This window comes from Gekko japonicus, unplaced genomic scaffold (genome assembly GCF_001447785.1).
Source record: "Gekko japonicus isolate JY-2015 unplaced genomic scaffold, Gekko_japonicus_V1.1 scaffold2031, whole genome shotgun sequence".
Classification (NCBI taxonomy): domain Eukaryota; kingdom Metazoa; phylum Chordata; class Lepidosauria; order Squamata; family Gekkonidae; genus Gekko; species Gekko japonicus.
Window position 1 is genome coordinate 113423 of NW_015159776.1, and position 17479 is coordinate 130901.

The 17479-nt window shown below is 39.9% G+C and overlaps 1 protein-coding gene across 1 annotated transcript in view; it reads left to right on the plus strand.

Annotated features, from left to right (window-relative positions):
- RB1CC1 (RB1 inducible coiled-coil 1) overlaps positions 1-14352 on the plus strand; it is a 120300-nt gene extending 105948 nt beyond the window's left edge. Inside the window, exons 23-25 of the mRNA XM_015406869.1 lie at positions 11117-11244; positions 12170-12240; positions 13139-14352. Of these exons, the coding sequence (XP_015262355.1) occupies positions 11117-11244; positions 12170-12240; positions 13139-13216 (277 nt within the window). The 3' untranslated portion in view covers positions 13217-14352. The remainder of the gene's footprint in view (positions 1-11116; positions 11245-12169; positions 12241-13138) is intronic.
- The last annotated feature ends 3127 nt before the right edge of the window (positions 14353-17479 follow it).

Here is a 17479-nt window from a genome sequence, read left to right on the forward strand (position 1 = left end):
CCATGGCCACAGCCTGCACCACAGAAATCACGGTGCCACGGCTCTGTGGCAACACCATTCTGCAAAAACATGGTTTTTACCCACGGATCCTCTTGGATCCTTACGATTTTTGCACTGTGTCAACCCAACATCACCATTAAATAATATGCCTTGTCCATGGCCAAGGCCTGCACCACAGAAATCGTGGTGCCACGGATTGGAATGACAACCTCAGGGTGGAGCAGGAGTGTTCAGGAACTGGAATGACAGGGCCACAAAGTGGAATGAGAACCCCAGGGTGTGCCAGGAGTGTTCAGGAACTGGAATGACAGGCCACAGAGTAGATTGACAGCCCCAGGGTGTGCCAGGAGTGTTCAGGAACTGGAATGACAGGGCCAGGAGTGTTCAGGAACTGGAATGACAGCCCCAGGGTTCAGAATGTTTTTTCCCCTGTTTTCCTCCTTTAAAAACTAGGTGCGTCTTATGGTCAGGTGCGTCTTATGGTCCGAAAAATACGGTACTTGAACTCTGACTACTCAGAGCTTATCTGTTGCACATACCTTGTTGAACATTCTTTTCAAGATGATTTGACTTTAACATACTCATCATCTTTGGCTCAAATAAAAGGGGAGGGGGTGTTAATGCTCAAAAATGTCCAAGATTGAAGAGAGCTTGCATTTTATCTATCAATCATAGAACTGTTCTTAGTAAGCAGGCAGCTAATGAATGAAGGAAGACTCTTCTGATCCACCCTCTCAGGCAGGAAAAAGTGACCATGGAATAGTAGAAATGACCATCACTCATAATTCATGCTCAACTGTAGCAGTTTGCCGAAAAGCAGCTTGTTTGTTTTCAGTTACTGATAAGGCAGACTCAGAAGGTCCTTAGAACTAAGTTACGAGCCCTTAGGTGTACCTGTCCTGACAGTTCACATTCAGGAGTTTTCATATGGAAACAGTCATAAGAGTTCTGCACTAGTCTTTAACTCAAAATTCAATTCAGTCTGCTACTTTAAGGTCATCATTTGTGGTGGCTCACTGAATCAGTTTGTTTTCATGACGGTCATATAAACAGCATTTCTTAGAAGTGCATTGAAGTCTATCTTGACAAAGAATAGCTGTGTAGGTAGCATATATGTCTCCAGTATATGCCTAAGAACCACCTTGATTTCCTTCCCAGTTTCTTTTGAATGTATTTAAAGGGTAAGACATTATATGCCTATATTGCATTGAAGTTTTAACTGCTATAATTTGCACATCTATATTCTGTATATCGGTTATTATCTAATGGAAGCCACACTGCACCTGCTATACAGAGAGGGCAGGATATAAATCTAATAAATAAAAAATAAATAACATGCATGAGTTCTGCTACTCTGCTATCTACATTCAAATATAAAATACTATATTAAAATCTTGTCTCTGGAGAGCCAGTTTGGTGTAGTGGTTAAGTGCGCAGACTCTAATTTAGGAGAACCAGGTTTGATTCCCCACTCCTCCACTTGCAGCTGCTGGATGACCTTGGGCAAGCCATAGATCTGTCAGAGCTGTCCTTGAAAGAGCAGTTTCTGTCAGAGCTCTCTCAGCCCCACCTACCTCACAGGGTGTCTGTTGTGGGGAGGGGAAGGGAAAGGAGTTTGTAAGCCGCTCTGAGACTCCGAGTGAAGGACGGAGTATAAATCCAATCTCCTCCTCCTCCTCCTCCTCCTCCTTTGACTTGACTATTTAAACAGCAGTAAAACATATTTGCAGTATTAATTTTTGTTGCTGTTTGTTCAATTAAAACCTTTTAATTGCTGAACAAATTCATATCAAATCCATGTGAATCGTAGTTTCTTGATTTCTGTTTATGCTGATGTTAAATTTGACATGTGAGGCCAAATGGCATTGTATTATGGCTCTTTCCCAAAGGGTTCCTGTGATGGACAGATCCAGGTCCTGCCCATTACCTTATCCTTTTCAAACCTGGTTGGAATGTTCACTGAGCTGATAACAGCCAATCAGGCTCTTGGAACCTTGAATGAGCAGGTAGAAGGGGAGAGCTGAAACAAAAAGCACTTAAGCAGCCATTTTTCTTCAGACAGGTTTTAGCTGCCAGTGATACAGATCAAGGAATTATTTGTCTCAGAGTTTGTATTCAAGAAAAGCAAGCTGGTGGAGTGTGGTATCCAGGAGAGGCTCATGCTAAATGAGTAATACTAATTATTTATTTTTTAAGCCCCCAGAGGGGATTTTTAATTGCATTTTTTATAACACTAGAAACTACAACAGAAAATGGGTGGGGGAACTACATTTATAGGATAAAGAAAGATACCCACTACTGACTAAAAACCCAAAAACCAGCTTAACCATACATTTAGTCTTAATCCCGTTAATCTTACTATCAACTGAGTCAAGTTTAACATTATCTTTTTCAAATCTTAAGTTTAACTGTCATACAGAAACACCCCAAAGCATCTCACTTCAACATTTTTAAAGTCACAATTCAGAGTCCTTCAGCCTTCAGCCTAGTCTCTTCCGAAGCTTATAAGGACTTTTAGGGGCTGCCTCTCCTAGAGTCCTCCCCGTAGGATTCTGAGTCCAGCTCGCCATTGGACTTACTGTCCTCTCCTTTTTCTCCTTCCTTCCCTGGCCCTCCCATCTGGACTCTTAAAAATTCCCGTGCTTTCTGGACATAGTCAATCTTTTCTTTTTTATCCTTGATTTTGAAGGTTACGCCTTCTGGAGTTAACCATCTATATCCAATTGCATTTGCCTGTAGAAAAAGAATTAATTCTTTATATTTCTTTCTCCTTTGTCTTATTTCAAATGGAATGTCTTTTAACATCCTGATGGTATTCTCCCCCACTTTCAGGGGTGCTCCAGATACTGCTTTCAGGATTGTATCTCTCACATGCCTCTTCGAGAATCTTACCACAATTTCCCCAGGCAGATTTTTTATATATATATCCTGAATATGACCTATAGGCCACATCCATTTCGTTTAACAAGAGTTCCGCCTTCATATCTGTCACTGGGGCCAATACTTCACTCATTAGTTCCTTAAGATTCTCTCCCTTTGTCTCTGGCAAGCCCTGGAAGCAAAGGATCATATTAGCCTTTTCCATTTGTAATTGTAGCAGTTGATCTTCCATAGAAACTTCCTTCTTTTCCAGCTTTTGAACTTTCTTTTTCACCTTTTGTGCAGTGGCGTCCACTTCTTTCACCTTTTCAGCCGTTTCATTCATCATTTTAAGTATCTCGGTTATCTGTGTCTGCTGTGTGCTGATGCACTGAGTCATTTTCGACATCTGATCCTTGAGGTTACTCATTTGGTCCAGTAGAGGGCACATGGATTCTGCCAAAGTCTTTGCCAGCTCGTTAGCTCCTTCCGGTTTAGGGCTCTCCGTTAGTTTCTATTTTGAAAGTTTCTCTTTCTCTCCTCTTCCCCGCCATCTTTCTCAGTTGTTTACTTTAAAAAATATTTTAAAAGTCTCTGAATATGCGCTCAGATGCCTGAATTCGCCTTGGTAAGTATTTCTTAACAGTTATGCATGCCTTCTCTTCCACTTCCCCCCCCCTCAATTCGCTCAAAAGTTCATGCTGTTAGGAGGCGTCCCTCCCTCACTCGCTTCACTTTCTGTTTTTCAACATGGGGTAGGGAGCTTTCTTTTTCTCTTTAACTGTCGTTTCGCTCAGTCAGACTCACATTCATATCTGGTCTTCCGACCCCGCTTTACTTCATTTCATCTGCTCGATCTCCTACGCTTGCCCCGGTCAGCGTCCCTAGGTCCCATTCGGGCCCTGCGCAGAAAGGACCATTGGGACGGAGGAGCGCCTCAATTCACCCACAACACGTAGGCAAAGAGGCGACTCCTCATAAGTCCCCTGGTTCGGAGCCTTCCGCCAGGCTCCCTGGGGGGGTAATGGGCCAGCGCTCCCCCTCCTTCCCGCCGTGCACAGACCTCATCCCCGGGAGGTCCGAGAGATGCATCTGCCTAGCGTGCCGCCATCATCCGTAATGTAATACTAATTATTTAGTCTTCCAAGGTTGAAGGAAAGTAAAGTGACAAGTTGTGGTTTAATTTCAACACACTCTGGTAGCTCTAGTCTAGGATTCACAAGCCATGAGTTCAGTCACTCAGAATTTTTCTCTATTTGCTCACTGTCCTCAAAATACATAGTTGTATCTGAACCCATTTTATTCTGTGCTGGTTAAGGACCGTGTCATGGTACCTCTTTTATTTTGTGTGGTTAGGTGTGATGTAGTTTTAAATTTCTGGTTGTTTCTTTCTCTCACTCATAGTATCTATTGCTGCCACCAGGAATATAATTCCAGTCTTTAATTAACCTTTCCCAGAGTATTGTGCCCAAACTCTAAGGCTCCATTCTGAGGTGGTTCTGAGGGTGAGACTCTGGGTTAACCATAAACAAGATAAAACTTTATTAGTAAAAGAAGTGTATTGGTTACAAGATGTTTTGTTAAGTTGCTCAGTAAAATCTTTCCCTTTTTACTCAGGTCTCTGTCAGCTTTTCTCCCTCACATTCTTATAATACTCTCACAATATTAGATTTTGCCTACTATGCCCCCTTAAGTATATTTCTTACTCCTTTAGAATCTGAATGCCTCTCACAGCACTTCTGTATGATTCTAATTAGAAGACTGCTTCTCAGACTCTGTAGATTGACCATAACTGACAGCTTCTGACTGCTGACTTCAGACTGAACACTCTGCCTTGTCTCTCTACACACACACACTTCCTAGCTCCGCCCACACACACTCAGTCACCTCACTCAGTCATCTCCCTCTTTCACCCCCTTGTTCTTCTGATACTTACCAACCATTTAAAGAAACACACACATATAACTTGAAATCATTACAGACCGTTTTAATAAAGATTGATTGATTGATAGTTGTATCTGTAACTGTTTCTAATGGCTTGTACCAGCAGAAGTTGTGAGTTACATTTGTAAACCTTTTCAAGCCTTGAAGAAAAAAAAGTTATTTGTTTTTATTTTAACACATGTCTCCTGTGTGGTGTAAGACAGACAAGGGATTTTTTCTGAATAGTAACAAAATACAAGAAAGAAGAATACAAGGCTTATGACAAGGCTTAGCACACCAAAATTAATTTGACCACTCAGATCAGTTTAAAGTTTAACCACAGATGAGCAAAGGTAGATAGTGTTACCTAAACAGGATACACGTGTAGGGCCCTTGACTTTGGAGTATTCCCCTTGTGTGATGGGTAGGACATATGCACCTCTGCGTAATCTGTTTTTAGGTTCACTGTCTGATGTACACCAGGGTTCCCACTTGTGCAGCACTTTGTAAACAAGTAGAGGGACATTTAGCAAAGAACATGTAGGAGAATAGAACAAATTCACCTTTATTGGAAAAAGTTATGCCATTTACAGTACACACACTTCTTATAAGTAAGCAGACCAGAAGGTCTATAGTTTGGCAGTTCTAGACCCCAGTGCCATGTGACGGAGTGAACCTCCTGTCTGGGCCGAGCTCCTGCCAACCTAGCAGTTCGAAAGCAAGAAATTGCAAGTAGATAAATAGGTACCACTTTGTTGGGAAGGTAACAGCATTCCATGCACCTCAGTGTTTAGTCATGCTGGCCACATGACCACGGAAATGTCTTCGGATAGCGCTGGCTCTTCAGCTTGGAAATGGAGATGAGCACCGCCCCCTAGAGTCGGATTGACTAGCTTTTGAGCAAGGGAAAGCTTTACCTATTACCTACCATCTAAAATAACTCATTTCTAGGAGGCTGATAAGAAGAGAGAAGTCTGAGAAAAGGAAGGAAGGAAGGAAAGAAGAAAGGAAGACTGATCCCAATGGGAGCAGGAGTCCTAGAGAGTTTGATGGAAGGAAATGGAGGACACTTAACACCACCCCAGGCACTAATCAGTATTCAGAGGGTGAAAAAGCAAAATTTGTTTGGAGACCAAGGCCTATTCAAAGTCCCCTTTAAGCGTCCTGTGCAGTGTCACAGGGTCAGTGGGTGGGGTGATGCTGCTACAAGTTCACTGGGGTAACCAGCTGCTTTTATGGATGGAAAATTGTTTTATTTGGGAGCTTTGCCCCCCCCCCCCCGGATTGTGATTGGACTGCAGGGGGAAATTTGAATTTTACTGGATGGGTTAAAGTTAACTGCTTCCAAATTCAGGGGAGAAGGTTTGAGAAATATTACAAGAATTTAGGTGGTCTTGCTCAGTCAGTACAGATTTCACAGGCTGTGTTCAGGAGCCAGAAGACCAGGTGGGATGAATGATTCAGTTTGAAATGGTTGATAAGATTGTGACCTGACTGTATGCCTTGCATATTCTTCCATGCATTAACTCCTAGGCTCCAATACAGAAATGGTTAAAGAGAAACATGTAAATTGTAACTCTGAAGAAGGAACGAAACATCAAGATTACCTAGGATCTGTGTTAGTTCAAGTTTGGCAAGTTTTGTCAAGCTCATTCTTGACTTACAGTAGATGTCTTTTTGCATCTGGGAACCCTGATGGGTCATATCTCACTACAAGCATTGAAGCTATTGCTCATAGGATTTATAGTGACATCTAGGGGATTTTTCCTGTATTTACTGTCTCTGTAACATTGGTACTCCGGGATTGTCATCCATGGGTTTTTGCTCTGTGATTGGCTATGGTTAAATTGTCTGTCTGAATTTATTTGTTTATAATTTGTTGCGGGGGAGGGGGAGATGAGATTCCTCCTCCTGGCAAGTTTTGCAAGCCTCCCACTTGTTTTCCAGAATAATAACCAAGCCAGTTTGGTGTAGTGGTTAACTGTGTGGACTTTAATCTGGGAGAACCGGGTCTAATTCCCCACTCCTCCACTTGCAGCTACTGGATGACCTTGGGCAAGCCATAGTTCTGTCAGAGCTGTTCTCTCAAGGACAGTTCTGGAAAGAGCTTTCTCAGCCTCACCTACCTCACAGGGTGTCTGTTGTGGGGAGGGGAAGGGAAAGGAGTTTGTAAACCACTCTGAGATTCAGAGTTAAGGGTGAGCTATAAATCCAGTCTCTTCTTCTACAGCAGAGGAGAATTCAAGGTTTATGACAGCATACCTCTGTTTAAAGTTTAACCACAGCCAAGTTGGGGATAATGGTTGCTTGTATTTTTTTAAAATATTTTTTTAATTTAAATATAGGGGGAAAACAGACATAAACATCAAGTACACACCCCACTCCCCATATAGAAAAACAACCTACAACCTACAGTGTACACATAACAACAAAGGGAAGGAAAGGGGGGGAAAGTAAAAAGCAACCAAATTGAGGTATTGGTAAAGACCTCAACATTCGGCATAAATACAAAGAGAAGGAATTCATTTCCCTTCTTTTTTCTTTTCCTATAAACATGCATAATTAATGTATAGTTACAACATAATTAAAGTATAGAGAGAGGCTTACTTAACTTTATCCCACAATCTGAAGAAGGGTTTAAACATACTTTGAGTATTGTTCTAAGTTGTGTATGAAATAAAATTGTACCATGTTTCAAAAAAGTCTACAGTTTTGGCTTTGAATTTGATTATTCTAATTTAATCTGATTTCATTCTTGGAGTAGCCATTTGCTTGAAGTGTGTGATTTAGATTATTTAGTTCATCATTGAGAAAGTGCTGTTCACATATCCTTCTTGCACTGTCTACATGGTATTCTGAGTTATGGCAGATTGCAATAGCTGAAAAATTAACTATTTCAGCTATTGCAATCTGCCATAACTCAGAATACCATGAATGTAATGTTAATAATTCTGCGGCTTTCCAACTTTTAGCAACTGTCCTGCGCACCGCCATTAACATAAACACTATTAGTCCTTTAGAAGTCACCTTTTCATTTTGTTTCTCCCATATGGTTAATAGGGCCAAGCTGGTGTAACACAGATGGTTTGACGTGTAATTTTTGCCATTTCTGCAAACATTTTCTCCCAGAACTGTGACACTACTGGGCATAGACACCACATATGAATATAATCACCTTATACTTTCTCCAAAGACAATAGTGAACCCTTAGTGTAGAAATATAGCCACAAACAATATCCACCAAGGGAAGACCATCTACAATTCACAACTATGTTCAAAACTGTATATTAGTTGCTGTAGATTTTCCGGGTTGTGTGGCCGTGGTCTTGGCATTGTAGAACCTGACATTTTGCCAGTAGCTGTGACTGGCATCCTCAGAGGTATAACACAGAAAGATGGAGTACTCTCTGTGTCAAGGTGAGAAGAAAATGGTAGTTGGCTGTTGAAATTCTAATCTTATCTGTAGTGCTGTTGTCAGATGTAGAGCCTTTTGTGTTTTTCAGGACAGGAAACCATGCCCTATTTATTTTTAAACTCTCTTCTTTCCTGTTGAAATTGTGTATATGTTTATGAATTTCAATGTAATCTGTGTAATCTGACAATGTAATCCCTGTGTAATCTGACATGGTAATTGGAAGTGTTGTCCAGCCTTTCAGTGTCTTGGAACAAAATACTGTGTCCTGTTTGAGTTACGCAATGTTCAGCTACTGCTGATTTTTCAGGTTGACCCAGTCTGCAGTGTCTTTCATGTTCTTTTATTCTTGTCTGAATGCTACGCTGTGTGGTCCCAATGTAAACTTGTCTACAACTGCATGGTATGCGGTATACTCTTGCAGAAGTGAGGGGGTCTCTTCTGTCTTTTGCCGATCATAGCATCTGTTGTATTTTTCTGGTAGGTCTGAATACTGTTTGTAGGTTGTGTTTTTTCATTTCCCATCTGATCAGTGATTCCTTTGATATATGGCAAAACACTTTTTCTGTGGGAGACTGTTTTTCCTCAGTTGTTTGTTTTACCTTTGGTTTAATCGCTCTTCTGATTTCATTCTTGGAGTAGCCATTTGCTTGAAGTGCGTGATTTAGATGATTTAGTTCGTCATTGAGAAAGTGCAGTTCACATATCCGTCTTGCATGGTCTACTAATGTTTTGATTATGCCTCTTTTTTGCGAGGATGGTGAGTGGAGTTTTTGTGTAAATAACAGTCCATTTGAGTTGGTTTTCTGTAGATCTTGTGACCTAATTGAAGGTTAGTTTAGCGGATGGCCATGATATCTAGAAATGGGGGTTTACCTTCAACTTCTTTTTCCATGGTGAATTGTATGTTGGGGTGGATGCTGTTGAGGCGGTTTTTAAAAAAAAAGCATCGCAAGTTGCCTTGTAGGGAACTCTAGGATTCCATTGAAGCTTTTGTGCTGTGCCTATGTTATTTTGGAAATCGCAGTGAGACACATTCTTTCTGTGTGTTTTGAATTGATATATGCATCATGCAGTCAGTCTTGTCTTTCTATGTATATTTATGATTGTTTCATAGTTCCGTCTTACCAGATGCTGTTGAAGATCATTGAAACGCCTGATTTATACCTGGGAGAGGCGTTCGGCTGTTATTCTTTTCACAGTGGGAGTCTTCTGTTGCAGTTACTTTCTGTTTGGAGGTCTATGGACACTATTTATGCATGGAATTACAGAAGAGCCTACTGTTGGTCTTGAATATCTTTCTTGTTTAAACTATGTTTAATTGTTATGAGCATATTGTTGGATCTATGTTTATATACTCTATTGGGTTGTGACCACTAACCCTTCTTTGTATTTCAATGAATATAATATATAGTTTTGAACATAGTTGTGAATTGTAGATGGTCTTCCCTTGGTGGATATTGTTTGTGATTACACTTTCTCCAGCATTTTTTATTATTTGTGTTGGTTACTCTTGCAAGGTGAACTGGACTGAAATACCACCTGTGTAGTAATTTAAAGGAATTCTCTCTAAGAGCTATTGATATTGTTTTCCTTGTTTGGGTAAACCATATCTTATTCTAAATATTTTGCTCGATGTTTATTCCAGTATCTTTCTCCCATGTTATTTTCAACCCATTTAGTGAACCTAAATCTGTCTCAATTAAATAAGTGTATATTTTAGAGATTATTCCTTTTAGACTTGTTGTTTAGATTACTCCTTTTAGACTTGAAAGCTGTTCAAATTTCAACAGCTTTCTAGTCATGGTTTGCCTTACCATAGAGTTTACAGTTAGGTAATGCAGTTGATACAGCGAAAACCAATTCAACTCTCCTTGCAATTTTTCTTTTAATTGCATCACAGTAAAGGGAATCCCGTCTATGTAAAGATCTCTCATTCTATAAATCCATTTTTCTTTCCATTTAATATAGCATTCTGGTTTATCCAGACATGAGAAACTGGGATGTAGTATGATAGGAATCAGTGGGGATATCTCTGGGATCAGTTTATTTTTCCATTTAACCCAATTTTTAATGTAGTATATAGTAAAGGGTTCTCTACCCACTTAATGTCTCTTTTTTCCCCTCCAAAAATTATTTTCTCAATTTAATTCAGATGTTTCCCATCTATTTCCTTGCTCACCCAAGACTTATCAGAGGTTTAAATATGACACCAAGGCTCTCAATTGGTTTGCCTCATAATATTTGCTCATATTTGGTTCTCCCCATCCTTCTTGATCTGCCCTTTTGTATCTTATAGCCTTCATAAGTCTTGGTCTTTTACCTTGATTTATAAAATTGGTAAAGATTTTTTGCCAGCTGACTAGGTCCCTTGATGTGATATATAGGAAGCGTTTGAAAAAAGTAATTTAATTTTGGGAGTGCCATCATTTTGATAGCGTTGACTCTACCCATGATTGTCAACTGTAACTGGGACCATCTTTTAATATCCTTATTTGTAGAACAACCGGATGGAAGTTTAGCTGCTGTAATTTATTTAAATTCTTTGGGATAGTAACTCCCAGATATTTGAATGGTTGCTTGTAAAATCTATATCGCACTACCCGCTATACGCTCATATTATTTGTGTGCCCATCACACCAAGTCCTCATGGAAAAGTTCCTGAATTGCATCAGGCTTGCATCAGGTGTCAAAGAGCAGGATCCAGTAGCAGAACAGATCTGCAGCATCCAACCCAGGATTTTTTGTGACTTGTAATACAGCTTGTCTGTTTACAGTATAGAGTATAACTGTCTGTTTATAATAGCTACAACTATACAAGATTTTCTGACAGCCATAAGCAGATCTGTTTAATATTGCACCAAAAGTGGATGAATAAGTCCCTTAAAGCAGTCTCTTTCTGATGGTTTACTTTTTATCCAGTTTTCAGGTTGGCGATTTGGTTCTCATTATTTTGGATGAACGCCATGACAACTATGTATTATTTACCGTTAGCCCAACTTTGTATTTCTTGCACTCAGAATCTCTTACTGCACTGGACCTCAAACCAGGTGAGTGTGGTAAGTGTCATAAGAGTACAGTGTGTTCTCATGCATTTGTAATACTCTTAAGATAGAATGTTTAATGTCACATAAGATTTTAATTTTAATGATTATGTGTGGGCATGCACATATGTGTAAATCAACACAATCAAGTTATATTTAATTGTAACACCCAGTAACATTCTGTGAATCATTCCAGGTTAGCCTGGGACACAAAAGTGTGGATCCAGAGAGTCACAATGAAGGATGATAACTTCTAGTGCTGTTCTGTGAACACTTATAGAACAACTTAAGTTCTTGTTGGATTTGTTTTAATTTGTTGGCTTTTGCTATTTTAAATAGTATATCTTAAAGTTGATGATGTAAGATCCCTAAAGACCTATTTTAGGGGAGAGGCATTCTATAAATGCAATAAATGGGGGTGGGGTGTCTTCCAGGCATAGATAATCACCCCATGCTATCAGCTTTGTGTTCTGTGAAACATGTACGTCCATGTTTTGCAGAGTGCTTGTTTCTCCTGGCTTGACACTAATCTCAGACTATATAAAGAAAACTAAAAGAGGCTGTTAACGTAGTCATAGACAATTTTCATACTGCTTGGTGTAGTGGTTAAGTGCGCGGACTCTAATCTGGGAGAACCAGGTTTTCATTCCCCACTCCTCCACTTGCACCTGCTAGATGACCTTGGACAAGCCATAGCTCTGGCACAGCTGTTCTTGAAAAAGAGCAGTTTCTGTCAAGAGCTCTCTCAGCCCCACCTACCTCACAGAGTGTCTGTTGTGGGGAGGGGAAGGGAAAGGAGTTTGTAAGCCGCTCTGAGACTCCCTTGGGTAGTGAAGGGCATGGTATAAATCCAATCTCTTCTTTTTCTTCTTCTTAAAGTATAATTTTTGTACAGTAATCATGCCATGAGTAATGGGAATTTTTCATGTAGCTTCAGGTGCATCTAGAAGACCCTGGGTGCTAGGGAAAGTAATGGAAAAGGAATATTGCCAGGCTAAAAAGGTAAGGAAAATTAACTGAAAATTGATTCAGAGGGTTCAGTGATCTTTACTCCTGTTGAGTTGTACCTGAATCCTGTTTAAAAGCATGGTGCATGAGTAAGTGATGGCCCCAGCCTTACTTGGGACAATTTTTTGCGGCCACAGGCCTAGTGAGGGGGAGAGAGAATTTCCCCTCGACCTGCAATATTGAAAGTAATAAATTCAGACTTCAGCTTTCAATTCAGCTTTGAATTTGCTCCTCATTCCACTTCCATATATCATAAAATAGTCCAATTTAGATACCTCTACTGCTCTTTATTAATGAAATTGCTCTTGATCAACTTTGAAAATTAAATGCACTTTGTGATGAATATGGATATTGTTTTATCTCAGGGAAGTTACTTGGGAAATTTATTGAGGTTCTGACTAAAGCCAATCACCTAATGTTTATCAAGAAGCAAGGCATCACAGAACTATGCTGGTTTCCATCAATTGCTGCTCAAAAAGAGCTGTCTAGTTCCCATCTCTCCCTTTTTAGTACTTCATTTATTTAGAACTCTCCTCCTTTTAGATGAATTTTGCTGTATGCACCTCCAGAGAGCAATCTTTTTCCTTGCATGCATGAATTCACTTGCTACTCAGAAGAATTGGCCACCAAGAATGTGCAAAGGCATTTGATTCATAGTCAACTACCATTATTCTGCTAGTGCAAAGTAGTGCTATTGTTAGTGATGGTGTTCTTGTGCATAAATAATCTATATATCAGCTGGAACTGGACTAGAATATCGGCTTCAAACCATGAACTGTCACAAAGCCATCAGCACAGCAGCTAATGTTTGGAAAGTAGAATTATGTAATCTTTGAAGTCTGGTTGTGCTACATTATTCTAAATAATCCTTTTTGTTTGTTTTTTTGCTCAGGCACAAAACAGATTTAAAGTTCCTCTAGGTACAAAATTCTACAGAGTAAAAGCGGTGCCATGGAACAAGAAAGTATAACACATGATGGAAACTCAGCTCATCACCATTTTTTCTGGCTTGGCCTTCAGTGCTCATTTATCACTCCAAGTAGCAGGCCATCATCTTTTTATACTGAGGTCACAGGACAATGCTCCCCAATACACAAGTTTTCCCCCCCTTTTTTAATGTGTTATATTTTAGAAGCAAGAGTTTCATCAAAATGTCTGGCCCAGCTGTTCCAGGTTTTTACCCAGATAACGTTAGATGTGTGGACCAAATGAGTTCATTTTTCTGAAAGGGCAAATCCAGTTTTATCATGGCTTGTTTACTAGCCATGTTAATTGCCTGTTAAATATACATTAGTTCTTATTAGCTGTTTAAATGTTAGCTACCATTATTACCAGCATTCGTCCTTTTGTGAAATCATTATCAAAGTACTTGCACTCTTTAACAAGTTCTTTATAATAGGTATAAATTCATCAGCTATCTAAAGAGGTGTGTTCATTGCATGCGGATAATCATAATTTTCTTCAACATGAGTTTGCCTCAGTAAATGAAAGGTAACAACTGCAACTTGCTTCATTGCATTAAAAAGCCCTTTAATATAAAAGATACAAAAGAAGAAGAACATTTATTTGATGGACTGATAATGAATCAGTTATATGTAAATCTGCAGTCTTCAGAAGAACTTTTGAATGTTTGATCAAAGATTTAGAAGGGAAGTAGCTGTGCTCTTGTATTTAAATGAAGCACCTGGACCTTCCCAAACCACAGAAAAAGTCTTGTATTAATCTATTTAGAAAAATCATATTGATGGAATTGTATTTCATGGCCGAGATTCAGGAAAAAAAAGAATCCATTGTACATTAACTATAAAAAGGTCATTTAAGTAACAAATTATTGTATTGTAAAAGACATGTAGAATTTTAAAACAATAAAGATTTGAAACTGTAAATGTCTGAATGGTCTGCATGCTTTTTAAATGCCAATGTGGTACAGCAGTTCTATCCAAGACTGTTCCTGTAAATTTAAAATTTAAATGTATAAGAATTTTTATGAATATAAAATGCCTGTATTATTCCAAAAGAAGCAGCATTCTACAATTTTCAGTGTATGATTGAGGTAATAATTTAAATGACAGTTCATGTTTGCACAGCAAAGCATATAAATAAAATGGCTCAAATAAATTGCTTGGGACAAGGCAAAAGAGTGTGTTCTAAAAATTTTCTGGTCTGGAAACTGTCATTCTAATTGTACCTTGTTACTTTGTGCTATGGAAGAATTGTTATTTTCTGCTTATTTTTATGACTGTATGGTGGGGGTGGAAAGATTAAAAAGTATCTGCTTCCACAATTGAACTTGTCTTGCTGTAAGCATCAACGTAATGTAATAGTTGAACTGCTGGACTTGGTCTGGAAAGTTTGAATCTCTGATTGACTTCAGGTCAGTTACACGCTCACTCTAGTGTACTTCACAAGATTTGGGTGGAAGAATCATCCTCTTATGTTACTCTGAGTTTCTTGAAGGAAGAGAGGGATCCTTCAGCAACGTTGTAAACAGATACATAATGGGGCAGATGTGTTGCCACAATTCAGAAGAACACAGAGATAAAATCAGTACAACTGTAAGTGTGAAGCTATGTTTCCAGTAGGGTGACAAGTGCTTAAAGGAGCTGAACAAGTATGTTATGTGTTTGAAAGTTCACTATAATGTCTGAACAGGAAGGCTTGTATAGGTGAGAGAATCGGTATCTAAAGCCTTTATATCCCCTACATGAAGCCCTGTGAGTGTAAGTACATAACAATGAAAGTGGAAAATTGGAAGCACATGCACATCCAGCTTGGGAGCAATTCTCAACGTCTGAAGCCAGTTGCTTAGACGTCATGTCCTAAATTTCTCTCAAATGGAACATATGTTCCTATAAACTACTGAAATGCCAGCTACTTATGGAACTTTGTTCATTGCTTACACCATTATCTCAGAAGAACTTTAGGAAGTAACTGTTCAAGTAGTATTAAGTCATACTTCTAGAATAGACATTCAATAATGGCCTTGGTTTTTCAGGAATATTTGTCATCTGTTTCATTTTATAACCTTGGTGTGTATCTAAAATGGAAATTCTGTCAAACAAAACCCTAACATATTCAGTAATGATTCTGAACAGTCATCTGAAAAATATTTAGTTTACATACTTGCTAGATACTGCAATCTGGCCAGCTTATGGAAGTATGACTGCTATGTCGTGCCACCTTGTTTCATCAGGCTCCACAACAACAAAACCAGATCTGTATTTTCATAATTTGAATAAACAGTGCACGCACAAGGAGGGAAGATATACTAAATGGCCCAATAGTTCCTTTCCATTTTGGATGTGTCATTTCTGTGCAGTTTTTATACTTGTCAGTCCCTTGTCTGACAAGTTCGTAACTTTTTTCCTCTTTGGACAAAATTGGTTGCTAATCAGCTCAACTTCATTAGTCTCTTCAGAACAAAATACCAGAAAATAATGAAAACTCACTGGGTGATATTGGGCCTAGCTGTCTCAGTCTAATTTACAGTGTTGTCATGAGATAAAATTGTTGAGATTATCTTCTGATTTTCCCCTAATTCTCTGGTAGTTTTCTCAAGTACTTACTGTTATTTTGTTGTTGTTTTGGCTCTTTAAGAAGGAATGAGGGATTAGAGGTTATCCTGTAATATTTCCATGGCTGCACAATAGCAAGTGGGCGGCTGGAACTAAGGGAATGCAGCAAGAGTTCATAACATTTAAATTAAGATAAACATTAAAAATTTATTTTGAAATATCACCTGGTCCTCCATATGCATTTTGCTGTTTGCATTGTAACAGGCAGTTATTGTGGTAATGTTTTGTTTGTGATTAAAGAAATAACCTCAACACCTAAAAGAGGGGCCTTTACTTTTAAGAAGCCTGAAAGAGCGGTACACTGTACCACAATCTTAGAAACTGAGGCTGCGATCATATGCACAATTAGACCTGACATAGGTGTGAATGCTGGGCGGATTTAAAGGGCACGATCAGACAGCATCTGGGAAGCGCCCCGGAGCTGTAGGCAACCCATTCTGCTCTGCCGCAGAAGCAGAGTTAAAAAACACGGGGGGAAATCCGGTAGTAAATAGGTTGCGACGGGCCACAGATGGACTTTCCCCTGTCTGATCGCTCCAGTGCACTCTCATGGCGTCAGGATGGTCTGATCAGGCCATCTCAACTCCATGCTGTTGTCCCCCCCCCCTTCGCAGTATGCGCATCATTGCGAACTCCATAGGGAGCCCTCAGTGTGGAGGTGCAGTTCATCGATTCCTCATTCAAGCGCAAAAACGACACAAAATTAAAAATGACTCACCTGCAGTTGCGTCTGATCACAAACTGATGGGCTGCGCCCGCAACTTCAAAGGAAGGTGTGATCGTGCAACTGCGGGTCTAGTTTCCCCCCGGGAGAAAATCCCCTCCTTCCCGCCCCCCCCCCCCCGTTTTTTCTGCTGCGTGTGACTGCACCCTGACTTTTGATGGTGAAGTATATATGTGATAGAAGTTTGTGACTATACTGAATTAGATCCTTTATCTGACCAAGCAAGAGGAGTCACAATGGGCAGCTCAGTGGTGGGGTGCTCCAAAGCACTACTCCAGCTAACCCATTTAAGTTCCCATCTCCAAGGTAGGATGGGATGTTTGTTTACAACGGGAACAGAGAGACAGGAGTGGGATGTGTCTGCAGGCTACTGATAGATAGGGCCAGGGCTCTTTTTGTAGAAAAAGCCCAGCAGGAACTCATTAGCATAATAGGCCACACCCAACAGCAGGAACTCATTAGCGTATTGGGCCACACCCCTGACAGCACAGCTCATTAGCACATTAGGCCGCACCCACATGTTACCAGAAGTATGGTTATCCAGCCACACCCACCTTTTGCTTGTTATTCTGTTTACCTTGTTTGTTGTCAAAACCCAGGGCCTTTTTTTGTAGCAGGAACTCCTTTGGATGTTAGGCCACACACCCCTAATGTAGCCAATCCTAATGAGTTTCTGCTGTTGGGTGTGGCCTATTATGCTAATGAGTTTCTGCTGGGCGTGGCCAACTCGGGAGCCAGCCGAAACTCCGTTCCTGTGCGTTCCTGCCCCAAAATAGCCCTGGATAGGGCTTTATTTTCTTTACTGATTCCCATGCAGCATTTGGCATTTTGGTGTCGCTGCTGTCTATTGCTTTTTAGTTTGTTACACTAAATTGTTAAGACTTTGTGCATTTTACTAGTTGCTAGTTAACAGGGCCAGATATGATGTTTCTAG